General features: G+C 41.4%; 1 protein-coding gene across 1 annotated transcript; it reads left to right on the forward strand.

The window, feature by feature from the left end:
• Positions 1-523: 523 nt before the first annotated feature.
• Positions 524-17,974, forward strand: LOC135486489 (vitellogenin-like). The gene is made up of 22 exons (XM_064769296.1): positions 524-606; positions 3,023-3,189; positions 3,601-3,749; positions 4,183-4,573; positions 4,951-5,096; positions 5,606-5,777; positions 6,129-6,310; positions 7,096-7,264; positions 7,554-7,697; positions 7,920-8,114; positions 8,329-8,546; positions 8,799-8,890; positions 9,110-9,505; positions 9,732-9,990; positions 10,313-10,604; positions 10,811-11,305; positions 11,471-11,614; positions 12,270-12,461; positions 13,024-13,384; positions 13,730-14,021; positions 14,903-15,201; positions 16,203-17,974. Exons 1-22 carry the CDS (start codon positions 564-566, stop codon positions 16,499-16,501), a joined length of 5,097 nt encoding a protein of 1,698 aa, XP_064625366.1. The 5' UTR covers positions 524-563; the 3' UTR covers positions 16,502-17,974.
• Positions 17,975-22,795: the final 4,821 nt, after the last annotated feature.

A 22,795-nucleotide genomic window follows, 5' to 3' on the forward strand; every position in this document is an offset into this window, starting at 1 on the left:
AACATCGCAAGAGTTGATAGTGAGGAGTGACGATTACAATTTGCACTATATATACCTTGTTCCTAGTGTGCTTAATCTACCCATACCACAGTTCATCCACGTATACTTCATAAAATCTCGAGTCGAGGTTGTCGTCTGTATGCTTATCAACGCCGGTTTTATCATAAAACAGCTGCAGCCAGCATCTTGTTGCGACTATCAATGATCAGTTATCTTTCCTCATTAGCATCATTCGGGCCTGATAGTCATCTCCTTGGAAAGGTGTGGCAAAAAATGATTTATTTTCAAATCAGACCAAACGTAATCATTGCAACGACCCCTCAAAGTCGTTTTGCGAACTGAGTGCACTTTTTCCTTTCCCATCACCAGTGAGGTGACAGGTCCCAACAAAAATAAGACAATTGAAGTTTGCACCTCTTCTGTCTTCAACAACCTTGTGATTAACCTCGAAATATCAGGATCAATTTGCATACAATGAGCAAAGTTTTCGGTAATTCTGTATAAAAGGACCTCGTTTGGCCAATAAGGATTATTCAGACACAAGAAGGAGATCTGAACTCACCATGAATCGGATTGCTATACTTGTGTTGGGCATCGGCCTTGCGGGTAAGTCATCACCCTTTACACTTTCCATAACATTTCGATAACATTGGCATTTCCAATTTAGATTTTCAATTTTTAAACCTTTAATTCGATCGTGAGTTTGGTAATGAAGTTGGTTGCTACTTTCCTACAATGGGATCGTTCCCTAATTTTAGTGTCTTGGTGAATTATTTCCTCTCTACAATTTCCATTACGACCTGTTTATCTATTTCGGGGGGGGGAGGCTTGTACTTTGCTTTGGAAGACTATGAATGGTAATTTTGTTCCCATTTTTGGGAAAGAGTATGAATGGCAAATTTTTCGATTCTTTCTTTCACAATATGGTGATAGTTTGTATATGGAAATAAAGCGCACCTACCTTTTGAAGAAAGTAACTTACATCGAATTTCTCGACAAACGACATTTAAGAAAAGATTCTTCCTGACCTTTTTGTTGTACGTTCCTGAACTGAAGTCGTTTTTGTTCATAAGTGAGGTTTCGCAACCACCCGGTTAGGCCCTACCACGACGTTTATCTATTGTGTGAGTTCACCCGAACAATAGATAAACGTCGTCGTAGGGCCTAACCGGGTGGTTTCGAAACCTCACTATTATCTTAGTTCGACTACGGTAAATAGTGCCACCAGTTTATATTTATACGTAACCTACAATGTTGGCTAATTAACATGAAATGTATGGCATATACGAGAAATTATGTTCTACGGAATTTGAGTTGGGCGTTTTTAAACACCCGGACATTTATAACGTGAAATAACACTAAATCGTCTGAATTAAATGTTCACGAATTCTCAGGTCCATCCTTATCTCAGCTGTCGCTAATGGCAATAAGCGCACCGGTGTACTGCTGACAAGTCCAAATAATCTGTAGCACTTTGGTCTTCCTTTCATAATCAAATAACCCCTTTTAGAAAATTCGTGGTTGATTTTGGTTTACAAGGATAGGCATCATGCACTTACTCTCATTCCGACTCAACTTGATAATCTCCTCTAACTAAAACTTCAATTCAACTGAACAGACGACCGTTTTCACACTGATAAGCCACATGTACCTGCACAATAACCAACTTCCCATTCTGGATCGGACCAGTATACGGTGGTTAAAGGTATCGGTTTGCCTAAGAAAATACGCAGGAAATGACGACACAAAAGAAACATACAAAAGATTAGTTCATTTTGAGGCCCGCATTTATTATTTTTATCCGATTATTACCCCTCCAACACTGTAATGGGAGGGCCTTGTTTCTATCGTGTTACAAAGGTAAAATATACCTTAACCCTCCGTGCTGTACATAAGCGGAAATAAAGAAGTTGTATTCGTCATGTTCGTATTCGTATAGTAATGGCCAAGCACGACTTTGATAACGAATTCATTATACTAGCATATACCCATGGAGCGGGCAAAGTTGAAATGTAATATACATTAGTTAAATGGGCACGATGATTGAACTACATTAAATTTCTAACGTTACTGAAGTTTTATTAAAGGTTAAACACGAAATTAACTGCATTTAGGGACTTATTGCTGCTATCTACATGCAACCCCCAATAGATTGATTGCAAAAGTACGCTATTTTGCACAATGCATTGAGACCAGTGACAGCAGGTCCTGTTCCAAATAAGGGCATCACATATTAGGCATATCACCTACCCACTCCCGTACCCAATGCCACTGTCGGACCAAAGCCAGGCGCATGGAGAGATGCAGAACGCAATTCAAACTGACAACATCAATCAGTAAAGAATAAATCAAAGAGCAAGCGCTGGCCACTGTACATATTTTGTCCATCCTGGCATAACTGTTTATTGATACCCTGACTGCATGTTCCGGTAGGCCACCCTGCAGAATTTGCCTTATCACTCCGGTCAGTGTTTCTCGAATAGAACTAAAATAGAATAGGCTAATCATTAATCTCCCTGCTAATATCCTGCACCATGGACCAGGTTGTATAGCACTACATACGTGCTGGAAGCTAATATTGATGTGGCAGGGAGAATATGCGTGAAGTTTGTGTATGCTTTTGAGAATGAGCGGAGCTCTCCAGTCGACGAGCTCTCTGAAAAGTTGTTATTTATTCCAAAACCACCAAGATATTCGACGTATGACACCCTCAGTGACACTCTTACTCATGATCCACACCTACGAAGCCAAAAGTTGCAAGAATTCGATGCACTTCCGAGGCCCAATTTTGAAACAAAAATCGCCTCCTTTTTAGTGGCCACAACGCGCATTATAGTATAGATACGTCGTAGGCACTGGTCCAATTAGGAATTTGAATTATTATTGTAGAGGTGAAGCTGGAACATTATTGAAACGTTCGCCACGTTAAATCTAAATCATCCGTATTTAAAGTGTCACCGATCACTCTGAGTCGATTCTGGCACTACGAATCATTTAAATATTATTATTATTATTATTTCAGCCTCTGCGCTCGAAAAGACCGCGTTCGTTCCCGGTACCGAGTACGTATACGACTACCAAGGCCAGGCCGCCACAGGTCTACCAGATTCAAGCAAGACTTTCTCAGGACTGAAAATCCAGGCTAAACTCCGGATCCAAGTAAAAAGTCCTGGCGAGTTTATCCTGAAGGTAATTGGGACATTTATAAAACGGAATAACACTAAATTTTCTAAATTCAATGTTCATGAATACTTAGGTCCATGATCCTATTCTCAGCTGTCACTAATGGCAAAAGCCTACCGGTATACACTGCTGAGAAGTCCAAATAAATGGTATCATTCGTATCTTCTTTTGAGAATAAGCACCCTCTCTTGTAAACCCCCTGATTAGCAAAATATAGCCTTATGATTTTTTTTAATTGATAAAGACCTGTCCAATGTCTTGCCAGTTTTTCTCTAAAAAGCTACATTTTATGACGCATTTACTTCGCTCTAATGGAATATAGGCCTACATAAACCACCTTTTCGATTGATATATATTTTCACTGCGTCCTTTTATTAACGTTTGATTGAAGATAAACCTGCTCATAACTCCTTTCAGGCCGACCAGGTTAAAGTGATGTTCTTCAACGGAGAACTGCCAACTGCTGAACTGCCAGTTGCCCAGCTGCCAGAAGAACTCTTCACCCCCCTGACCGGCGAACCCCAACAAGTTATGGAACAATGGTTGATGAAACCAGTGGTTTTCAGGTACGAGAACGATTTTCTGAAGTCCCTCACCCTTATCCACACGAATATTTGACAACGGAAAAGTTGTGTCTACCAGACTTACCATTTAATTCAAGTAAAATATCTTCATGAGGTTCAATCACAACTGCCATTTCTTCCGGCAGCAGTGTCATTTCTTCCGGCAGCAGTTGTTTTGTTTAATATATGTAGTCACTGCTCGGAATTCAGGAGATTAAATCGACTGATTTTTAAATGTGAAATTCAAAATTTCATTAATACAAAAAAGAATATTATACATGTATTTACTTATTTAATCTTGATCTTGGATTCTAAAACAGGAGTAAACATAACTTGTAGGCAGCTACCATAAATTCAAGCTATCACGTTTTTGCTGGGATAGAGCTTTCAAGTTGAGAATAAACATGCCAGTAATTAGTTCTCGTCTCTCCCACAGATATGAACAAGGCATAATCTCCGACCTCCGCGCCGCATCAGCCAATGAACCATCCTGGTCCAAGAACATCAAGCGGGGTATCCTCAGCGTCCTGCAGATCAACGTCAATGGCGTCCAGAGGATAACAGCCGAGGATAACGAGGCGACCCAGATCAGTAACCGCATGGGCAGCCAGGCAGACAGCAAGGTTTACTTCAGGGCAATGGAACAATCCGTTTATGGAGAGTGCGAGGCTGCCTACCACGTCCGCCAACTTCCCTCCATCTTCACGCCACATGGCCGGAAGGTCATGAACATCTCGAAGGTCTACAACCACAAGAACTGTCAGAATGCTCCCGTTTACTTCAACTCTCTCTTCAAGGGACTCAAGCTCTCTGAGAATATCACACAAGTATGTTATACTTGTCTTATCGTTTCAGTAAAGCTTCTTTCGAGATGTCAATCTAGCCCCAAAACAACCAAGATGTACATCGAGTAATTTAAACCAAGATGTACATCCAGTCATTCGAAAGAAGATGCACAGCCAGTCATTTGTGCCAAGATGAACATCCAGTCATTTGAAGCCAGCTGTAGCCTTTTATACATCTCATCATTTGAACCATCCAGTAATGGAACATTTTAAGTTGAAATTAGGAAAATAAGAACGACACACGCCGATATAGACTCTTCTACAATATCAGAACAATATCGTGTGTTATACTTCATGCTCGGAAACAGTTTTTAAACCACCCAGGAAAATGTATATATACGTAAATGTCTCCTTTCTAGGCTGAACTTCTGAGCATGGGAACAGTGGTGAACTACAACATCTCTGGTGACCGAGCGAACTTCTTGCTAGAATCTGCTGAGGTCCTTGGCCAGCAAGTGTTCACCCCATTGAACAAGGAGAAGGGAAGTGCTATTACATTCACCAAGTAAGTAGGCCCACGAGAAATAGTATCTTAAGTCATTCATTCTGGTCTGACGTTTCTACGTTGCCAAAAATCTGAAAAACATACCTTTTACTTCAATTATCATCATGATTTAGCTTCGAAGACTGATATGCCCATTAGCAAGAATAATTTAGAACTTCAGAGTGGTCCAACAATGTCTTGTATTAAAAGGCCAACTCCGGTAGTTACTATTTTCTTTATCAATTTAGTGCGAAGATGAAATCAGGATGAACAAAACGATACCTAATTTCGCTCTGATATCCAACGGATATATGAAATATGGGACATTTTGTCACCTGTGCAAAATTCTGTATTTTATAAGTAATTTGGTACTCGTTATATCATAGAGCAATCCATCAAAATACCATTTCCTTGTGGTCTTGTAAAGCACTACATGTACTAAATTTTGTTAAACTATTTGAGGGATGTCTTTGTGACAAAAATAAAGCATCCGTCCGGAATCAGTTCACCTGCGCATTCTTTCTCTTCAGCCAAGCCTTGAAACTTGTGCACCTGATGCAGATCCAGAGCCCAATTGTCGTCCCCGCCTCAATGACCCGATGGAGGAGAGGTCTCATCATGAACATCCCTGAGGCTGCATCCCAGTTCAGCAGCGGCTCCTCCATCAACTCAGGAACACCCCAAGGAATCAATAGACCTGAGGTGAGCCTAGACATGTCTCTTAAATAGGAAAGACATTATTAAAAGATCAAGGCCTGCAAACGACGAATATCATGAACAGAACCATAATAACCATTGTCTATCTTTTCGGCATTCTCTTCAGAACGATTCGAACAGAACCAACCAATCAAAGGCATCAATCTCCATGTTATGTATATTATGAATTAAATACACCAATCAGAGGCCTGTACACTTCATTACGTTTTTTGCCCCTTACATGTACCTTGCCTGTGAAAAGAATTTAGGCCTAGCCCAACATACGGTCTAATGTTTTTAAACAAAGCCTGCTACGTACATGAACCAGAAGCTGCATAATGCATTGATTGATTTTAGGCGATTGCTTTGATCAACATGATCGTGGATGCCACCGGTGATCGTGAAGCCAAGATCCCCATGGTCATCATGAAACTGATGAAGGTACTCCGTGGAGCCACCCTCCAGGACCTCCAGGCCATCTGTGCACAGTACATAACCGTCCCAGAGACTCAACTCAACGACAAGCAACGCACCATCAGGTAGGAAGCGAACCTATGAAATAGAGCAGGATTTTAAATTATCAATCATCGAACGCCATGTGCAACCTCGGATTCATGCATCGAAATTCTATTGGTTTAAAGGGTCAACTTGGGCATAAGACATGTTGGTTTTTCATACAAAACCGGTTTCCAGCAGGACCACAACTTCTCCAAGCAGGATCAATGGAAAATCATTGAACTGCAATAAACATTGCACTAGAATCGGGTTTTAACCTTAGGCCTGCCTGAAATTTGCAATCAATGTCCTATACGCCTCGCAACACTGACGATCAGCATCATAGTGTGATATATTCTGCAAGTGCCGGCGCATGGTGTCAAGCTATCCTCCTGGCCTGAAATGTCCTAGGATAGAATATCCTGGGACCAAATGATTCTACCATGCGCTTAATCTCTGAGCTATTGACGGTCGTGACCTCTATAGAACCAATTACCATAATCCGTCAGAATACAATTTATCAGGACATTTTTTCAAGGGGGACATTTTTTTCTACTTCTACACCGGTGCCAATATTGCTGTTCGCCTTTTACATCAGTGAGCTTTATACAACCAAACTCTCAGGCACCCTCAAAGCGACCGAAGGTTGAAACAAATTGTACTGCTAGTATTTCTATCATGAAAGTACATGTACATTGTAGTTGGTTTGTATTAAGGTTATCTCTTCCTCTTTCCTATTAAAGATGAGGCTTTGTTCGTTATATTTTTTATCAATTGGTCTTCAAGCCCGTGCGCTTAAGGACTTACCGTATCCATATTCTTACCACAGAACTATCCTCCTCGACGTGTTGCCCACCATCGGCAGCAGGGCTTCCATCGACTACATCAAGTCTCTCCTGACTGGCGGCAAGCTCCCAATAAGTGACCGAGTCGCACAACTCTTCAGCACGGTCGCCCTCATTACCAAACCTGACATGACACTCGTCAACACCGTCAAGGTACAATTTCATCCGAATATATTCTAGTGACGCTTTTGAATATGTGTGACGTCAGCATAACAAGACCTACACGACGCCTAACAAATGTCTCAAGATGGCGTCTGTTTATCTTTCGAAACAGTACACTGGTTTTAACTAATCGACTTCAATACAATCCATTGTTGCTAGCATGTATACAATACAGACAAATTTGGGAATCCACACACTTATATTTTGTAGCCGTTTCCACACATGGATTGCGACTTGCTCTACTATTTTCCTACACTACGTCTAATTTCACCTCTTCCAGAGCATCTGTGAGCTACCAGTTGTGGGCGGCGACGTTCAGATGAAGAGAACCTGCTGGTTGTCATGGAGTGCCTTGGCTCGTCAGCTGGTCGTCCTCAAGGAGCAACAACCATCTGCCAAGGTCGACTTGAGGTCATTGTGGCAGGTCAGTCCCTGCGGGAAACATGATAATAATATAATAATAAAATAATTTAGAAAGCGCCGCTCTAAATTAGATTTTCAGCGGCGCTTTACATGCATATAAATACAATTTACCTAATAAAACATTGACAGTCTTAAAACATTAGCTGAGTTCTTAATCCGTACAAAGCATCTATTTGCATTACTGTATATCACTTTCTTTTAAAAATACGACCTTACTCTTCAGGATATCAAGGGTATCTGGAAAGTCCAGAAAAGCGAGGAAGATCAACTGCTTGCCCTGAAAGTCATCGGAAACATCGGCTTGGTGGACTCTATTGATCTGATAGATACTGTCATCCATGAGCCAGCCATGACCAGAATGATCCGTGTCCAGGCCGTCTACGCCCTCCGTCATCTTGCCCAAGTTATTCCAACAAGGGTGAGTAAAAACTACCAGTATAGAGGACTTGGGCCTAAACGCCACTTACCATCATTTCTTTCCAACACCATCTTGGAAAAGGTATGTCCATTTGTCTTTTAAAAACGTTTTAAATTGACCGGTGCCAAACACGGGGTTTCATTTTTACCTAATATAGGTTTTGGCGAATACTTAAAAAGTAATGAAAACGAATATTGAATACTGAACATTCCAGGTGCGCACCATTTTGCTGCCGATGTACACCAACCCGGAGGAGAGGACCGAACTGCGTGTTGCCTGCTGCAAGATCATCATCGACACCAAGCCGTCTCCAGCAATCCTCGAGATGATTGCCCAGTTACTCTTGAGAGAGACCAACCTCCATGTTGCCTCCTTCGCTTACTCTCACCTCAAGGCTATCTCTGAGTCAACTCTACCAAGTCTCAGGAAACTGTAAGTTCCGTTATCCAGCTAATTCCTTTGTAATAATTGTACAATTTATTTTTTAAACGTGGCACCCTATGCAGAGAGGGCGAATATCTAAAAAAACCCAGGGTATGTTTGCAATGGCTATTCGTCTTAACAGAAGACTCCATGTCCTACTATAACTAATTCAAAGATTTATCCATTGGCGAACCTATGTTCTGCTGGTAATGATATTAGATCCATAGCAGTGCTTGAAATGTATCTTTCCTAACATTCAAGGGCTGCCGACATCAAGATGGCCCTTCGCATCGCCAAGCCGATCACACCCGGAGCCCACTACCCGAAGTACCTCCATCTTCCAATCTACAATGGTGGGTTTATGATAATAATTTTTCTATGAATATTCTGAATACTTTTCAGCTGCATTTTACTAAGAGAACTGTAAAGGTTTGGGCACCTATCAACATTCAATTTCACTGTCCCCGGCAAGAATTTTCTTCAATGGGTCGAGAAATGTTGATTTTTCCGTTAACGTTCTAGTTTCGAATATGTCTATAGGCAACAATAATATATCTCTTCATTTCTTACAGACCGCCTTCGATTCGGTGCTGCCTTGGACCTGTCCTACGTTCCAACTCAGAAGTCCATCCTTCCCCAGTCTGGTGTTGTCAGACTAAACACACTCGTCTTGGGTTATGACATCAACGTCTTTGAAGCTGGCCTTTACACTGAGGGACTCCAGACCCTAGTTGAGAAGTTCCTCGGCCCACATGGCTCTCTCCGTGCTTCAAAGTCAGCATTCGATGTCCTGAAGCCACGTGTCAAGCGCTCCGATAAGGAAAGCATCGACTCAATCAAAACCAAACTAAACGTAAAGCCCCGTGAACCAGAATCACCAAAGGGATCCGTCTACATCAAGCTGTTCGGCAGTGAACTTCGCTTCTTCACCCTTGGACGGGACTTCATCACCGACATCATGAAGGCCGGTAAGTTAATATCTAATCTCTTCAGCTAACTCGCTAATGCAATTTTTTTTGCGGCCAGTTTTTAATGTACCAGGGTTGTTAAACGTAAAAGATGGTCGTGTTAATATTAAGCTGGTGAATCTTTCACATGGCACATCGCATACAAATATTTTTCGTCCACTGCATGCATATAATGTTCGTTGCCGTAATCTGCACACCACAGCATATTCTGAACTTTTCTCTTTAGGTGTGGTGAGCATCAAGGATATAGAAACGGAACTCCGCAATGGTAAGGCTGTCAACATCCATAAGACCGTTATCCTCGAGGATGGTATCCTGAAGGTCCCCACCATGCTCGGTCTGCCTCTCACTCTCAACCTGACTGCTGCTGCTCATGTACATGTCAGGGGACAAGTCAATGTCACCGTCACACCAAGCCTATTCCAGGCCAAACGTCCAGGACAGACACCAACTGAGGCTATCGCTGGTATTAATGTCACACCCAAGTAAGTAAATGCCACTGTCATAAGCTTTTTTCAGGCCAAACGTACAGGATAAAACCCAACTAAGCTGTCGCTTCTATTTAATAGCGTTACACCCAAGTACGGCGATTTCACCGTCAATTATTATGTAACTCGTCTTATTTAATTCCTTTCGTAAATGATGGCCTGGAGATGATGAATAAAAGGTCCTGTGTTTTACACGGATTTCAACTTGACTAATAATGACCATTGATAATTTCACTTTCCGAATTTCAGAACCCAATATAAATCTCATGTAAAATTTGTGTGACGGACTGTGTTTATATAATGTTTGTGATATTTTCAGGGTGATTGTCAATGTCATTGCTACCATGGGTATCCACACTCCCTTCATCCGCACTGGTGCCCTCTTAAAGGTTTTGCTGCACACCGCTGCCCCAGTGAGTGCCAAGTACGTCATGGATATCACCAACTCGAAGTCTCAGATCATCGTTGACAATTACCAACAGGAACAGAAGGTGGTCAGCATCGTCAGTGAACCAGTGTGTGTCGTCAAGTACCTGCCCAACCTACAGACCCAGAGCAACTGGGTTATCAAGGAACAGCCGATCAAGAACGCCATCCAGCCAACAATTGAGGTAAAAACTTCAGAAACCTGTGATGAATATTATCATTAATATCAAGTATAAATTTAATCCATACTTGCTGATGTATGCAAATGTAGTATGAATTTGAATAATACACAGCAGTTTTACCAGAGAAGGCTAGTCAGAATTTGATAGGAGTTAACAAAATCGGCTGATTTTAGATTTTCTGTTTACACATTATCTTATTTTCTTTCCAGGATACTATTGTATTAGGCAAGGATACACTTGGACAGGCTGAACTTCACGTGAAGTACATGGTCCCCCGCATGGCTGGGCCTATTCGTTCTGGTGATTCTAATCTGCTGACCGTTACCGGCAAGAAGGCTGTGACCATCACCGCTCGCCCACCAACAGAGAGAGCCAACCAAATTATTATTGAAATGTCATACAAGAATAACAGCAAGCCGGTTGCTGAAAAACCACGAGGCTCTCTTCTGTGGTCGTTGTTCGGGGAGGGAAGTGAAGAAACCCCATCCGACCTTCCGTCTGCCCCAGGATTCAAGCCAGTTACTTCCCAAGTCAAACTGACTAACCCAACAGAGCACCAGGTCTTGGTTACAGTCAAGGGAGCACAGGACCGCTACGTCAAGACTCAGCTTCTCTACCAAGTCAATGAACAGAGTCTTATCCATAACTGGGACCTGCAGCTCATCAGGAGCGCCATTCCAAATTACGATACCAAACCATACAAGGTGAGCGGAATTCTACATTTAAAATAGATAAAGCAGCAGACTCAAGTTTGATTTCAAAGTTAATTAATCTTTAGCTAATCGTATGCCTTCTTTTATTTGGAGCTAAACCGAAATTAAGAAAATATACATTAAGTACAGGAAGGTTCATTTTCCTTATTTCCATAGATATGCGTGAACCAACTGTTGACATTCCCAAGACTTCCCGAGAGTTTCACATCGCCCATCGCCTTGGCACAGGCTAAGATTGAGACCCAAACAAAGATCATGCACGGTGAGGAGTGCCACGAAGAGAAGAAGATGGAAATCAAGGTGAGTAAAAGCGTCCTCATGGAAACATCGAAATCTTCAATACTGTACAGGTAAATGTGTCTTAAGATGAGAACTTGTATGAAGGAGAGTTGAGCAATGGAACGGGATCGTCTACAGAGAAGGAGGTGGCTAGGTTTGTTTGTTGAGCAATGGGAAGGGAACGTGTATGGCAAAGGAAGTGGTTAGGTTTGTTTGTTGAAGAATGGGAAGAGAACGTGTATGGAGAAGGAGGTGGCTAGTTTTCGTCAGTTGAGTAATGGGAAGGGAACATGTATGGAGAAGAAGGTGGCTAGGTGTGTTTGTTAAGCAATGGGCATGGAAAGTGAATGGAGAAGGAGGTGGCTAGGTTTTTATGTTAAGCAACGGGAAGGGAAAATGCATGGAGAAGAAGCCGGCTGGGTGTGTTCGTCAGTTGAACACTTGGAAGGGATCGTGTAAGGAGAAGAAGGTTACTAGGTTTCGTCAGTTGAGGAATGGGGAGGCAGAAAATGGCAAGGTTGGCAACTGACAATATGTACGTTAGATCCATTATAAATTGATATTGTAATCAATTTGTTCTCTCTTGCCAAAATGCACATTTGGTTTTCGTCTATGATATAAACTCACATGTACCATTCATGGCATCTGATTCGTTACACATTATTTCATATTTCAGGTTGCGTCGACCAAGTCGTCCGAGCAGATGCTTATTGAACAAGAGAGTATCATCCGCCAGTGGCCAGAGTTCGCTCAGTGTTCCAAAGACAGTTCCAGTCAGCTGAAATACACCCCGGCATGTGTCGCCCTGATGGAGAGACTCTCACAACTCAGGTCAATGGAATTTGAAGTCGCCTATAAGCCTGAAACGGTAGGTTTTTCATTACTCGTTCTCGCATTCAGTTCAGTATAAAATTTTGATTATTATTGGCGAACCTTGGTATTGTAATTGTGATGCATTTATATTTCGTTATGGACATTTTCAAATGTAATTTAAAATTTCTTCAAAAACCCTTGTTATTTAACATGAAAACAATTAACCCGAGAGACCCGATGGAAAATGATCACACCTTACTCAAACAAAGTTATGCGAGGGCCTGGTCTCTCTTTAGTTTAGTTACCTAATTCCGTATTCTTTTTTGGAAGTGACTTTTTGGCAAGTCCGACTTACCAAACAGCGACTTTTTTTACTCTGACTGGAGAGCCGAACTCATTAATATTTACCGAATTGGCTAATGTGTTGTAAAGTCTCCGACTCGCCGAACAGGGTAAAATTTTTTACCAGTTTGCTGTTCAGAAAGCGGCTCTCCAAACAGGGCAAAAAATGATGCCTGTTCGGCGAGCGGCTTGCCAAATATACCCGTCCTTATTTTTTCTTTTCATGAACATATCAACCTGACATACATGTAACCTTTGTTGTTTGCAATTTGAAGATTCAATCTTGGTTGAGGAACTACCTCCACGACTACTTGAACTACGTGCTGAGATTCGACTACTTGCTGCCGCAGGTCATCTTGGAGAACCGAGAGATCGCGACGCGTGCCGCCAATGGAACTCTCAAACTGAAAATCGGTGTCTCTCATGTCAAACCTTGGTTGATGAAGCCTGCCCCAATGTCTCCCCTCAACACCCGTCTTGAAGAAGTAGAACTCTACTCTCTGTTGAACGTTTCTCTGGTCACCCCAAGCATGGCAAGGAACATCACTGCACAGCTCCCATTCCCCATGTCAATCTCGGCAAGATCGTGGTGGCCCATGCGTGCCATGCAGTATCTGTTCAACAACCATCTTCCAGGTGAGAGAATAACATAATATCAAAAATATACCAGCTAGCCTTGTGCATTTCATATTTTTTTATAATACTCATGGCACAGCTCTACATTCTCGCAATTCCGAGATCTGTTATGACACTTCTCTGCTTTATTTCTCTGAATCGTAAGAACATTATGGTTTTAACACGACCATCCTCTTTTAAGATTTACATCTTATAAAACGTGCTTGTTTGGCACTGTTTCTTTGCACCAGGGTTCTACAAAAACACATATTACATGTAGTTTCCTTTCAATGTAATGTCATGCACTAATTTGATATACTGTAGACTTCATATTTCAAACCTTATCTCCCTTTCAATAAATTCCAGCAATCTGCCGCTTGAATGGTAACAAGGTGCGCACCTTTGACAAAGTCCAGTACGACATCCCTCCAGTTGCATGTGACACCCTGGTCGCCGCCGACTGTAGCCCAGACGCCCGATTCTTGGTCACCATCGCCACCACGCCCAACTCTGCCATGAAGACCCTGAAGATATTCATTGAAAGGCAGAGGCTGCGTATCGTGCCATCTGGAAATAGCATGCGGGTTGAGGTGAATGGTGTGACCAAGCAAATCAGTCCAGAACCGCTGATCATCAGACAAGTGCCGTCCGACACCAGGTAAGCTATAGGCACTTATTCACACTTAAAATTATTAGTAAAAGCAACTAACCTGGTAGTTCCTATTGCGCCAACTGTGAAATAAGCCAGTATAGAAGAGAAACTAACAATTAATTAGTTGTTCTAGCAATAAAAAAAGTCGTAAAAATTAAATATTAAAATGGTTAAGAATTGTTATTTCGATACTTAAAATAACTAATTTCACAGTCGGTGCAATATAGGAACTATCCAAGTAGTAAAAAATTACTATGAAATCGTTATTTTTACTAATTGATTTTAAGATATCATGTCTTGAAGATGTCGTATAATAAATGAATATTCTCACATAGCTGATGTATTGGAGGGATATTTCCAGTAGCCTTTATATCCAGACTATCCTAATTATTGCTGCCACAACTTAAAAACTATTTCACGATTTCTGTGTGGTGCGCGATAAGTGGTTACAATTATAGCCGAAGGCAAAAATAGGGAGATTGTGCACCTTCACGACTCCGACTTCATCCTCAACGTTAATGCTGAACGACGTTTTCAAATTGATAAACGACCGCTTCAGTACAAGAATATTAGAAATCCCAAGGATGACCATTTTAATAAGATGGATATAACGACGTCGTATTCCAAGTAGGCCATCATTGTAACTTGAAATACGGCCTCGAAATACCCGGATTCACCTGATTGTACTCATTTCTGATAAAGGTTTCCAAGTGTTCTTTTTCGCGAATCCATAAAGTTTGTCTATAAAATTGTACATGTTCATCACCTCAGTTCAACCGAATTTGTCACAAGACGACTGTAATTAAGCTCAAAGTTGGAGACTTATACCATCGTGGCAACCTCTCTACTTGCTTAGGATACGAAAATGATTTGCCTTACTCTTACAGCAGTCCAATCATCCTGAAGATCTTCCTCGATGGCTCGTTCGTCAAGGTCCATGCCCCTCTATCCCTGGTCGACGTCCACTTCACAGGACTTGAGGCAATCGTCAATACCTCTCCATTCTACTTCGGCAAGACCTGTGGGCTCTGTGGTGACTTCAACGGCGAACAAACTAACGAGTTCAAAACACCAACCAAGTCCGTCCTCCAGAAGCCTGCACATATGGCCGTCAGCTATCTGATCCCTGGGCCACAGTGTGATGCCGAGGCCATCAAGGCGCAATATGGATACGTCACTTTATATTGTAAGTAGCTTATTAGAATGACATTATGGATCACACTCTTAAAATCAACTAGTAAAAATAACTAATAGTATTTTTACAACTGTGGTAGTTCCATCTACCAATGAAATTAGTTGTTTCAACTGTCGAAATATTAATTGTTAACCATTTCAATGGTAATTTTAATACTTTTTTATGGTTAGTCTTATTCCTTCTTTTACTAATTGCACTGTACAAATACTGGTATAGCTTGAAGCTCGTTCTTTATGCTGGTATGACAACGTCTTTCGTTCGAGACATCCTGCAATACGAATTACTATAAAAACTACCATCGGCGATAACTACCATCGGCGATCTTAATATCAAACGTTTGATTTTAAGTAAAAGCAACCCTGAGGTGAAAATCATATCATTAGAGTGTAGAAGAAAAAAATTGTACATGTATATCAGAATACTATATTCTATATCAAACACGAAATGCAGGGTGGGCCTACCAATTGTATGAGAAACCGGGACCATTGAGTCTTGATTTTCGTGGAAGGGCCTTTGGCCTAGTGGTTAGCGTGGATGTCCCTTGTTGCCGGTGTAACCTTTTTGAGTGTTTCCGTTTCTGTTTTTATCGCCTCATCGTTTGGGAACGCTGAAAGATAGATTTATGGGTTTTTTGTGTTTCAACCAACTGAGAAGTCGTGGTCTCTCTAGCTGAATATTGTATAGAAACACTAAAATATAGAGAACACAATTTCATTGCGTTGACCAGACGTGTATTATTTTGTCAAGCTTGCATGCTTCTTCTGTGGCTCTGAAAATCTTTATGATATTTTTTTGGAAGTGAAATATATATCCCGGGGAACCGAGATGCCACCACTATCTCCAATTACAAAAACGTGCCGATTGATTACTTTGTGAAGTGTCGAAGGCGGTCGAAGGAGCCACACACCTTACTGATTTTGCTGTCATTGATTGCGTGTATTTTTTATTCCTTTCAATATTCCCAATGCTAACCATCCATTCCTGTCTTTCAGCACCGATCGGCTGCTCCAGAGTGTACAAGAATCTTATCATCGACCGCCACATCAACGATGAGGACAAGAAATGCTTCTCCATCGGAGGAGTTCAGCAATGCGTCGGCCAATGCTCTCAACCCATCCTCTCTGGCAAGCGGCTCGTCAGGTTCCACTGCATTCGTGCTGATGAGGAGGCAACCAGAAATCTGGTCGCTGAAGTTAGCACAAGCGCTATACCATTGAAGAAACTCGAAACTATGGGTGTGGACACTCAAGTCGAGGTGGACCGTGTTAGCTCATGCGGCCCAACATTTTAGATTGGTTTAAGACACAGCTATGGACATAACTTATTTGTGTGTGAACTGATTTTTTTCTGAAATCATCCCGTGATTTTTTGAAGGGAAGGAAAAACGGTGTGTGCATCTATTTTGTGCCTTGTTATTAAAGATACGATAAATTGCGATCATTATGAATCGAGCATGTCAAAGAGGCCATTTAAAACCATGGGCCTTATATCACTTTATTGAAAAAAGGGACTGTTATAACAGCAAGTTAAGAACAACTAAACCCAATACAGTTTATAGTGTAAATGACGTAAATATATTTTAAATTGTTGAATGAACATCATGCTTGAAAGAACTTTTGAAAAGATGACTTGGGCAAAATTGTACATTTCCTCTAAAAGTGACTTACATGTAAGCCAATACTTAAGTAATATGGCGATATTATGTAGTTAAAGACTCTAGTTAATTCCTATTATAGTCATTCAAATATATGTATGTAGCAGTGCCAGATACAAGTGTGACCCACACGACAAAATGAGTCGCATGTCGCACAGAAGCTGAGCCTAAAATGACATCAGGAAATATATGAAGAAATTGATGTACTCAGTTTTCATAAAAGGCAGACAATAGTGAAATGAACAACCTGTCAAGCTAGGAGCGATATGCAACTCATTTTGTCGTGTCGGGTTACAAGTGTCTGGGTTAAATGTCTTCATTCCCTCTTTCAAAAAGGTTTCATTTATTCAAATTGTGCTCTACCAAAGGAAGAGTTTGGACATAAAATTTCTACTGTTTAAAAATCTTACATTTTGTGTAGAACGTATATATAATACAACATTTACCATCCTGATCGTTAACGCAGATATATCGGCATGAATATATACCCGACTGTCTTACACAGTCATTGATGTAATTGCATGGATTGTATATGCTATAACCTGGTAACAGCAGTACAGCTTGTAAAACACATGATACAGCAGTACAGCTTGCCAAACACCTGGTAACATCTGCTCAGTACAGTTTATTAAACACCTGGTAACAGCAGTTAAACTTATTAGATACCTGGTAACAGCAGTACAGCTTGTGAAACACATGATACACCAGTACAGCTTGTGAAACTAACCAGAATCTGAAATTGTACTTCATCGTTACAACGAATGTCAAATTTTAGATCCAGAAATCAAAGCTTTTTTTTTTAATTTCGAAGTACCTAACCTTTGCGACAACTTTTGTCGATTTTAAAATATACACTATATTGGCTTATATATGCACACTAACAGAATGAAGTTGGGTCATAATCTGTGGCAATGCTCTCTGGTATACAAGGTACAAAAACGGAAGGCTAAAGTTTGTCTCTGGTAGATTGAAATAATCAATTAGAAGAAGTTGTGTATAACATGTACCAACCATACTGACTCCAGGACATTCTTGCGTGTTATGAACTGTAATGTAGTGCTATATACTATGTAAATGTCTTTTGAGATCATTAAATGCATTTTACAATTACATATTTGTCATTTAAGTGCGTGAAATGCTTTGTGTTGGTGCTTTTGGTGGTGGTCAACTACCCTCTTGGGCGCCCTCCTGAAGCTCAGGCCAAGCCAACACTCGGCTATATCACCCTAGTTTTAACGTGTGCGAGGGGTTCAGGATACGACCGACTCTGGGTTTTCGAGGATGCTTGGGCCCAGGTCATCGGGCACACTTTATACCCTATTCTGGTCAGCTGTTGAGAATCACCAATCCAGAAAGATAGTTGTGGTATTCAGGGAACGAGTAGGTGTTTCGAGATGAAAACAAAATATTTCATCTCATCATCATCATTTACCTCATATATTCTGGTCCATTTGGATGAGAATCTTTGAGAGAGTCGATGCTTCGTGTTCCAAGACGACCATGTGATCTCACTGGCTAAGGTTATCAATAAATTCTAGGCTGCTATCTAGTGCCTGGTACACAGTGAACCCTCTGATCCCCTAGCCTGGAAACCTAGCTACAGTGAACACTTACTGGTAAACACATGGTTTCCTTTTAAACCGTCTGTTTAATTTCTGTCATGTCCCCAAGACCTACCCAATGTCCGTGTCTGACATGTGCCCAAACACATCGAATGCCGTCCGAGTCAAATTCACAATGACAGTACCCGTCTGATTATGGATGATTTGGAATTTTCCAGTCATAGAGCCAGGGGAGAACCCTTGATTTTATATCTGGGTGAACCGTAGAAGCTTTCATGGAACTAAAATTCCTGGCTCTTCACTACATAACGTATGAATAATCGAGGGTCTAGGTCTGTCCAAATGATGTTCTATAAAGTTTCATGAGACTAAAAGCCGTGGTCCCTTGTGCCTGCAGTGAGTGCCTATGCCATGTTGAAAGTAAAAGATCCAACAAAGGTGGACAGTGGCCGCTATCCATACCATACCAAAAAACAGGGTTACGACGCCGGTAAAAAGAGATGATGATAGGTCTAAGGCGGGCCACCATCGATTCCATGACGGAAACCTTCGCCCGTGTATTGACCGCATTCGCCGCCATAGATCCATAATATTCACCTTTCACCACTAATCACACTATAAAGGTCACGCTTACCAGCAGTTGGGCCACCTTCGCCCCCAGAACGCACAAATTGGCTGGTACATGTAAATAGCCTACTCATCGGTAAAAACATGTACCACCATGCTTTCCACGGCAACGGTCCTTGTCATTAGATCCGGTGCGATCCACGGCGGGAACCACATGGGCGAAGTCACGCTGCAGTGTCATCTGGGCATCTCGAAAAAGTGGGTGTATGGCGTATGGCAGAGATACCGAAGTGCAGGCCACTTTGCATGTCAGATACAATTAGGACTTTAAAAAATAAAACAGTATACACCCCTGAGGAGTTTAGTTGTCATCTTCAATAATATGCAGATTTCACAATCCTCGAACGGCCAAGTACGAATGCCTGCTGTGCCATCAAGTCCTGGCTAATTAATTTATGTGACAGTGCTGTAAATCATTTTTTGTTAGGAATCAGGGAAGTATCAGATCCTTCCATGGGCCCCTGGTATACGATCATGTGCTTTTATCCATTGATCTCTCCATCATATATCCACGAGTGCACCATGGTAAAATAATTGATGATGAACATGATTGGTCGTTCCCCACATTTTTTTGGAGTGTGGAGTGTTCCAGGGCATTATATACAGGTAAAGGCCATGACTTTTCAACAATGGGGGGGGGGGGGGGGGGCACTCATAAACGAAAACACTCGTAAACGTACTACTATAAGAAACACGTCGGTGTTGAGATTTTGTGTATCCTGTAGTGTACATATCCCTCTACATCAATGTACTCAGTGCTAGTGTATGTAGGGGTTCTAATGTGCAGACAGACCGCAGGAGCTACAGCGTATTTATGTGATCAACCATCTCCCTTTCCATATGCCAGACTAACTGTGAATGCTACAAACGAAGTTTGTTATAAGTATGCATGAGGGATATCTACGAAGAAAAACGAATGCAACACTTTGAAGGGGTTATAATTTTGATACTTTTTGTAAAGTTAGCCAGAGATGCGCATGTTCAAACATTAAGCCTGTTGACTTTGGCTTGTGCTATTCGACTCGATGACTCGACGACGCGATGACTCGATGGCGCGATCAAGTTGGAATTTTTTTAAAGAATATCACTGCTTGGACTGTAATTTATACATAGAATCATAAGTGGAGGAAAATAAAAAAGAACCGATCATTACCAACCCCTTTCCAGCTGTTTTCACCGTATCAAATCCGACCATTTTTCGTTTCCCACAAGTTCGCATTTTTGATAAAACCATGCGCCATGTTGCTATGCAAGCCACTGGTATCTTACCGTGAATACAGCTAAATACACCTAAATATAGCTGGTTCAGATCAACCTCCTACCCAGGTTCTTTACAAGCAGAAATTCCAATGTTAAAATGACACGCGAGTTCCTGGAGTCACTACATTATTTTGCATAGAAATATTGCTGTTCTGCTCTCCTTATGTAACTGCACAGTTTACGAGTTTGTTGAAAAGAATAAAGATTTTAACTTAACGAATATGATTAGTTTTTCTACTTCATCATGTGTTGATAACTCACACAACGTAGTGAGTGTAATGGTTACGTGTGTATATAAAGTGTAAACAAAATTCATATATCCATCATGTCCATCGAATCTGAAAAAATTTGTGCAGACCCATGACAGTTCCGGTTCCGGTACAGTTTGTTGCATTCCATACGGGCCGCGCTTGCCGATCCTGCTTTCACGACGCACCGCAACCACAGTTACCATGATTCCCGTTGTTGACGCAATTATTTCATGACGTCATGAGCCATTGACCATTCACGCAAGTAGATTTATTCTCACCGGCGCCACTGAAGTGCGGGTGTGGGACATCATGATTTTAAAAATCGTCTGCTAGGACATATGTACAGGACAACGTCGGCGGAGACAGATGTGACATTTTATTGCAGACCAAAGCAAACGTCCTCTTCTTCTCGATTTACGTACTTTACTTCAAAAAAGTCAGTTTTAACACTACTGCACAATTATAGAGTGGTCTTAAAGTTCCATTTGGATAGAGATTTGACGGACTGATTTAGGAATTCATTCCAACCATGCAACTGTTTCAGAAATGAGAAAAAGCTCCTGGGTGTCATGACATGCATGATGTGTCTTGCCTCTGCATTTTTGTACTCAGACATGTCAGAGGGTTTTCAACTTTCATATCATTGAAGAAATAATTCATTCCAATGGTATATCAATCACATCATTTATTTAAAAATCGTCTGCTAGGACATACAGGACAACGTCGGTGGAGACAGTTGTGACATTTCAATTTTCATTGCATAGAGATTTGACGGACTGATTTGGCAATTCATTCCAACCATGCAAGTGTTTCAGAAATGAGAAAAAGCTCCTGGGTGTCACGACATGCATTCAATTATTATTTCACCACAAATAGCTGCTTCTTTCAGCAGATATGAGACAGCTACCGGGGCGGGGACTATTTCTTTATGGGGCCTTATTGTTCAGCGTCTCCAAGGAATTCTATTTTTAGAGTCGAATGGGGGGGGGGGGGGGTTGGGGGGGGGCTTCCCCCCAATGTACTGACTAAAACCTGTCACTTTCAGAGAACGGGGAGGGGGTTTGGGGGACTCATCCCCCAATGTACTGGCTATATATGTCAGAAGGACGGGGGTTTGGGGGCTCCCCCATGTCAAACAGTTGTGTGAGTTCACTAGAGATTGCTCTTTACATATTAACTCACACAACGTAGTGAGTGTAATGGTTACGTGTGTATAAAGTGTAAACAAAATTCATATATCCATCATGTCCATCGAATCTGAAAAAATTTGTGCAGACCCATGACAATTCTGGTTCCGGTACAGTTTGTCGCATTCCATACGGGCCGCGCTTGCCGATCCTGCTTTCACGACGCACCGCAACCACAGTTACCATGATTCCCATTGTTTCCTTCCTCTTGACGCAATTATTTCATGACGTCATGATCCATTGACCATTCACGCAAGTAGATTTATTCACACCGGCGCCACAGTCCTGAAGTGCGGGTGTGGGACATCATGTATCTAAAAATCGTCTGCTAGAACATACAGGACAACAACGTCGGCGGAGACAGTTGTGACATTTCATTGCAGACGAAGTAAACGTCCTCTTCTTCTCGATTTACGTACTTTACTTCAAAAAAGGCAGTTTTAACACTACTAAATCCAGATCCAGTCACGTGATTTCTAGTAACTGCCAAACTCGACCCAGTGCCGGAACTGTGAAGTAATGATGTAGGTCACGTGGTCAGAGTGCAGGAGTTCCCGTGGTGTATTCCTGTTTCGCCTATTCCTGTTCCGCCTATTCCTGTTTCGCCTATTCCTGTTTCGCCTATTCAAATGTATTGCTAACCTCCCCACAGACGTAGGAATATGAATCGTCCCTTACTATAGTGTTAAAGGCTATCATTAAGAATAAAGTCTGAAATAATGGATTTAGCGACATGTCAATTATTTCAGTATTATTCGGAATAACTTTGGAAAATTATACATAGCTTACATCGGCTTATGTTTTAGCTCATTTTAAAAGGCAAGAAATAAAATAGTAAGAAAATTTTACCCTTTCATCAGATTTGAGAAAGGTTTCTTAGGCCTGCATTTTATATTGTGGATTCTCTTTCTTTTGTCTTAGTCAGTAACTGGCTTCGTAATAGAAAGAATACCTATAGCTACATTGTTCTTTACTATGACATGGGTTTTACAGCTGATTTTGATCAAATAATTATGAGAATGTAAAGTATTATGTATTTTTATC

The sequence above is a fragment of the Lineus longissimus genome, chromosome 4, assembly GCF_910592395.1.
Source record: "Lineus longissimus chromosome 4, tnLinLong1.2, whole genome shotgun sequence".
Lineage (NCBI taxonomy): Eukaryota > Metazoa > Nemertea > Pilidiophora > Heteronemertea > Lineidae > Lineus > Lineus longissimus.

Bases quoted from the DNA above. Each gene is read 5' to 3' on its own strand.
- LOC135486489 (XM_064769296.1), top strand. From the start codon at position 564: ATGAATCGGATTGCTATACTTGTGTTGGGCATCGGCCTTGCGG. The intron at 4,574-4,950 runs GTATGTTATACT...TCTCCTTTCTAG, and splicing joins TCTCTGAGAATATCACACAA to GCTGAACTTCTGAGCATGGG. The intron at 14,022-14,902 runs GTAAGCTATAGG...TTACTCTTACAG, and splicing joins CAAGTGCCGTCCGACACCAG to CAGTCCAATCATCCTGAAGA.